The sequence below is a fragment of the Sphaeroforma arctica genome, assembly GCF_001186125.1.
Source record: "Sphaeroforma arctica JP610 unplaced genomic scaffold supercont1.14, whole genome shotgun sequence".
Lineage (NCBI taxonomy): Eukaryota > Ichthyosporea > Ichthyophonida > Sphaeroforma > Sphaeroforma arctica.
In genome coordinates, this window is record NW_014040544.1 from 124,584 (window position 1) to 130,100 (window position 5,517).

Sequence of the window (5,517 nt, forward strand, 5' to 3'; positions counted from 1 at the left end):
ATATATATATTTAAGGGTCTACTTGTTGTGTTTTCAGTTTATGTATTGTGTACACGTAGGTTTTATTGCTCATCCAAGGTATGGTTTTTCACTCGTACCTTTGTGCTTATATACACCTAGACAGGGTGATTAAGAGTCAGAGTGATAGGAGTGCGTGGGGCGACGCGTAGTCAACATGATCGATATAACAGAAGATGGCGATGATGCTAACAACTTTGGAGAGCGAATAGGCCCAACTCGCTCCACTTTCGATAATGGTGTTGAGATTATAGTGCCCTGTGTGGACCGGAATATTAACAATTTCTCTACGGTCCCAGCAGATAAGAGCGCGCCGAACAAACTCACCACACAGGCTACCATAGGCGAACGCACCCGGCACAGTAGGCGACCAAAGACTAGGAATTCTAAGTTGAGTGATGCGGCGCTGGGGTTCATGGAGTATGCTCAGAAAGGAGTCGTTGATAATATTCAGATAGCATCCAGCGATGTTGCGGCCATTTGTGGGCTGAACAAGTACGCTCGACCCGGAGAACTGCTATTCAAGGTGTGTGCATGCTAAATTGCTTGAATGTGTTTAAAAATAGTAAAAATAGTGAATATGTGGAAGTGTGTTTTCATATACGAATCGAGCACTCAGGAATGCGGTCTGTTTCGATTACTTGAAGGTGTGAAGTATATATAATTTTGTCAGCTGTTAGGGAGGTCTTAGCAATGGATAGGTGATGTACAGATTGAATTTTTTGCTTTGACTCAGCTTGCTGTTATGTGTGGTTTGAATTGTAGTGCTGAAGTGTGTCTGTGTCGAACAGTATGTGGTTGAGGCCAAGTAAACTCTTTGTATCTATGATTACTCATCAACATGCACTTATTGCCAGCCTTTTTTAACTTCGACGATGATGGAACGGTACTATTACTCTTAGCGGCGAGAGAGGGGTTTAATTTCTATAGAAAAGGATACTCGCTTGTCTTGTGCCTATATTCACTTTACTTATATCTTTATTACAGTATGTATACAAAGGATTTCCGAATCTGATGAAGATGGATGCTGCAAACTTGGATATTTCGATTATCTCTGAGGAGCAGAAAGTGGAAGAACTCATGGCTCAGACATCGCAAGCGAAGGAGCTCAAATCCGTGCTGAAGGCTTCTAAAGTGCGTGTCTTTACATGTTACGTCTGATATGATTAACTGTCATGTGCTATGTTACATGCATGGATAGCTGGGTTGGTCTGTAGCCCTGCGGATAATATTCGTCCGTTGCCTGTGTGCCAAACCTTTCGTAAAGCACTTCGGTTGTACATACTGCGTTCCTACGTTGTGCATATGTCCAAATCGGATTGTGTTCGTTCTGTATGCCTCACTCGGGACTTTTCACGTAGAAATCGGCAATGTCACGCCAGTCTTTTCTTGGGTCTTTGATGTGTGATATCAATATACTTTTAGTATCGTACGCGTCTTTCAACCTCGGCACTGTAGATAATTGCCTGTTGTTTGTTGTTTGTTGTTCGGAGTCCCACGTATGTTGTTATCAGGATTCAATGTTGTTGCTCAGGTTTGCTGAAGTATATATACACTGCAGTTAAGTTAGAACGGAGTCCTACTGTACAGTGCCTACATGGTATGTCCAGGCACGATTTCTCGACAGTTTAATTTCTAGGTAGAGGTGCAGTCTGCAATCGTCTTATGTTGGTATGACCACAAAATCACAACTGTCATCGATTCGGCCTGTAACGTGGTCTTGCGTTTGCGCCGTATAGAACCGAGAAGGCATGTCTAGATGCCACTGTTGTCGCATATGCTAGTATAACTAACTATACGTCTGTACCAGGACTTGCCTGTATAAATGCATACCATAGTCGTAGACTATATACCGTCGTGTACAGGCTCGTCACAAGTATCACACTGTGTCTGCTAATCAGGACGGTAAGAAGGTCAAGAGTGTCGCCGATGTTGAGATCTTTGGCAAGCAGGCGTCCAAGGCTATCCAAACGGCCTTAGTGAAGAAGGAACTGCCAGTGCATGAGATTCACGAGCTACAAAGGGCCATCAACTCCAGTCTATTCACCAACTTTGGGAACCGTAAAGAGAACACTGCCCTGCAGGAATACGAAGATCGTACAGGTTAGTCACGCTCTGTGGTAGTACCTGACTTGTGGTGCGGGGTTGTTCTGTTGACTTGATATACGAAGTCTGGCCTGCACGGGCCCTTCATACACTGTCGTATATTGTGGTCAGAATTGTCTTAGGGGTTTAGGTTTTAATTTAAATTCCAAACCCCTTACTCTGTATGGGCGGCTTGTGTAGCTGATAAGGTATGTACGTGCGAATGTGCTGGACATGGACTACGATGAGTAGGGTGGCATTTCAGTGCAACAGAAGTCCTTTTCTTCGCAGTATTTCGTTCGTTAACGTTTCAAACACAATTAACAATACCTTATTGCGTCATGTCATTGCCATGCGGCACATGTTCCAACGGTGCTCTCGTCTGTCTCAGGATACTTTGTAAGCGAAAACAACGCGCAGTGCTATATGATGAGTGTAGATACCACTGCAGATGATACCACTGCAGATGGCGTTATGGACACGGCCGACGATATCCAATTTATTCCCCGAACGAACAAGAGAGCCAAGTCTTTTGACATCATCGGGTTCATAGACGGCATTGCTCTAGCTCCCGCAGTGGAGATAGCTAATCCTGCCAGTGCTTCGTCATCACACGAGACTACCGGTTCCGGGAAACCAACGAACGAGGCTAGAGATTCGAAGCCGCAGAAAAGGCGAGTCGAGCTCTGAAATCTGTAGCGGTGTGGGGTGCGGGTCAATTTTATCTAGTGGTGTGGAGTGCGGGTCAATTATATCTAGTGGTGTGGAGTGCGGGTCAATTATATCTAGTGGTGTGGAGTGCGGGTCAATAATATCTAGTGGTGTGGAGTGCGGGTCAATTATATCTAGTGGTGTGAGTGTGGGTCAATCATATCTAGTGGTGTGGGGTGCGGGTCAATTGTCTCGGTGTGCAGTAAATGAGGTTAACGGCTATGTTTCTGCTCTACTAAATGTCTGGTACAAAGTGTATCAATTGCCATCCACAGTTGCGTAGTAGATGTGAAAGTCTATTCGGAGGCTGGCCTCTGTGGGATTTCAATTCGCTCACGTAATGGATATACTTGCGTATGGTGTTCGTTGTCAGTACACCGTATTGTACAGGTACTATATACGTGTGCGTATCGATGCTACTACCTGGTGTGTTATTGATTTTTTTAGGCTCAAACGCCCAGCCTCCCAAACCCATACAGACCTTTGCGCAATCCAGCTCGATATCCCAAATATCCCAAGAAAGCCAAAAGTCCAATTAAAGGCACAAGCCAAAAACCAGCTGCAAAGATCAATACTCTCGGCAAGTACTTCTCTATTGATAGGAGTAAGGGTAAGGTGGAATCGGAGACTCCTGTTCCAATCAGTCATTCAGACGGTGTCATGCCACACACAAGAACACTTAAGGGCGTGGCTGTAGCTGATGGTACGGCCAATGGAGCAAGCGAGGATGCCAAGACCTCGCCAATGAGTTCTGACGCCTTGCCAAGAAACACCCAGAACTCAGAACTGCCCGCGGGGAATGATAAATGCACCGTGCACAGCGCTGGCAACGACGATCAGGGTGACGACGATGATGGGACGGCTAGCTTAGCTTTATCGGCCCAAAACCAGGACGGGGAGTCGGATGATCAGACCCAGTTACCTGCAGATCGACTCACGAACTCACAAATAAGTGCAAGTGTAGATTCGTTTGAGGACGCACTGACGATCTTACCCACACAAATAGGTACGCTAGAGCAGCCACATACACTTGTACCAACACAGACACTTGATTCACAGACGAATCCGATACTACCGCACACACAGCCCAGGGGGAGTGGACAGCCCGAGTCAACCGTACGAAACGGACCAGAAAGTATATATACGATTGATGTGACTGAGAGTGTTTGTACAGCGACTGCACGACTCGATGTGGCTATCAATGCACAAAGCTGCGAGGGAGAGAAAGACGGAGAAGAGGTCGACTCAGTAGCACCGGCGACTGACCTGTTGCAAGAACCGCAGATGGACGATGAGATTCAGAGCGTAGACGAGAACAAGACTAACAGCAGACTTCGCATGCGTTCACGTGACGCCAGTGCAGTAGGCACAGACGCCGCGGCACAGACGCCTATAGCGGAGACTGCAGCGTTGATGGCACCGACGGAGTGTGTGCCAGAGGACTTGCTGGGTAGAAAGGCGTGTGCTGCGGTTGTGGGTGCTGGGGGGGGGGCTGGGGAGATGAGACAGGGCTGTAGCAAAATCAACACGGATAGACGGGCGGGAAGTGGCCAGGCTGTGAAGAAAGCGAATACGGACTTAAGTGATGGGGAAGGGCAGATGGACGATGGGCGAGTCAGCAGCGATACGAAACAGAAGGATGTACATGGAGAGCAAACTGAGAGGGACGGAGAGCCTATCAATCCGAGCAATCAAGAAGGGCATTCAGGCACATGCAGTACGCTAGCTGGCACAGGGGGCGTGCAGACGCATATGGGGGATAAGGACGGGGACGCATGTACCGGTTCAGATTTGGATCTGGACAACCTGTCGTCGAGTACGAGAGAGGAAAAGATAGATCATGTGTCGAACGGATTGAACGACCAAGTGAACCAGGGGGACGAAGCCACCCAACCCGACGCGAAGGTGGCTGTAGGAATAGACGTGACTGATGGCCAAGGTGACGATATACTTGGGCAAGATGAGGGAAACGGTGTATGTGGCATGCAGAGGTTGGTCGTGGAGATCAAGAACCGGGCTGGTGGAAGGATATTCAACCCACCACACCTGCACGAACAAGTGCAAGTGCTAGTCTATCTCAAGCTAACGGGATGCACACAGGGTGACCTCGTCCAGTACGTCGATAGCGACAGGGTATGTGGGCCGCTAGAGGTGTGCTTGTGCATACTAGGGTTGTATTGGAAGTTCAGGGCAGGATGTGTATATTTGTATAGATATATGTATACTATATACATATATATATGTGTGTGTGTGCTCGTACCTTCTACGTTTGATTATGTATCACGGGCGATCATATGCAATGCGATGGCGAGCGGTGTTGGCTGGCTGGCTAGGCTCTCATGGCATCTTAAAGATTTGTTTATATGACTTAGATTGCTGAGTGTATGCATGGGTGAAATGGGAAATACATTCATTCGGTGCATTCGCATTGATTGTTAAGTCATTGTGTATGTTGGTCTTCGTGTTCGAATGAGTGATATATCTCCGACAATATCTTCGTGTTCTCTCTATTTCATATGTTCATTATATTCAACTGAGGCTTCCGTATAAAGGCTGAGTCTCGAGTCATTGTTTAATGAGATTACCAAAATTCCGACTACAGTGCGTTGCGATATACATGCAGATATAATCCTATATATGTACATAATTATATATGTGAAGAATATATATATATATATATATATATATATAACTCTGTATGTA

The 5,517-nt window shown here is 46.5% G+C and overlaps 2 protein-coding genes across 2 annotated transcripts in view; both read left to right on the forward strand.

The window, feature by feature from the left end:
- Positions 1-175: 175 nt before the first annotated feature.
- On the forward strand, positions 176-2,793 carry SARC_00463 (hypothetical protein; the record flags this gene model as incomplete). Its single annotated transcript, XM_014305853.1, has 4 exons — positions 176-544; positions 1,006-1,152; positions 1,884-2,121; positions 2,495-2,793. The coding sequence occupies 4 exons, from the start codon at positions 176-178 to the stop codon at positions 2,791-2,793; spliced, it is 1,053 nt and encodes a 350-aa protein (XP_014161328.1).
- A 444-nt stretch (positions 2,794-3,237) lies between these two features.
- The window catches only part of SARC_00464 (hypothetical protein), a gene marked incomplete at its 3' end in the record, with an annotated part of 3,630 nt that continues 1,350 nt past the window's right edge, over positions 3,238-5,517 (forward strand). Inside the window, exon 1 of the mRNA XM_014305854.1 lies at positions 3,238-4,947. Within this exon, the coding sequence (XP_014161329.1) occupies positions 3,475-4,947 (1,473 nt within the window). The 5' untranslated portion in view covers positions 3,238-3,474. The remainder of the gene's footprint in view (positions 4,948-5,517) is intronic.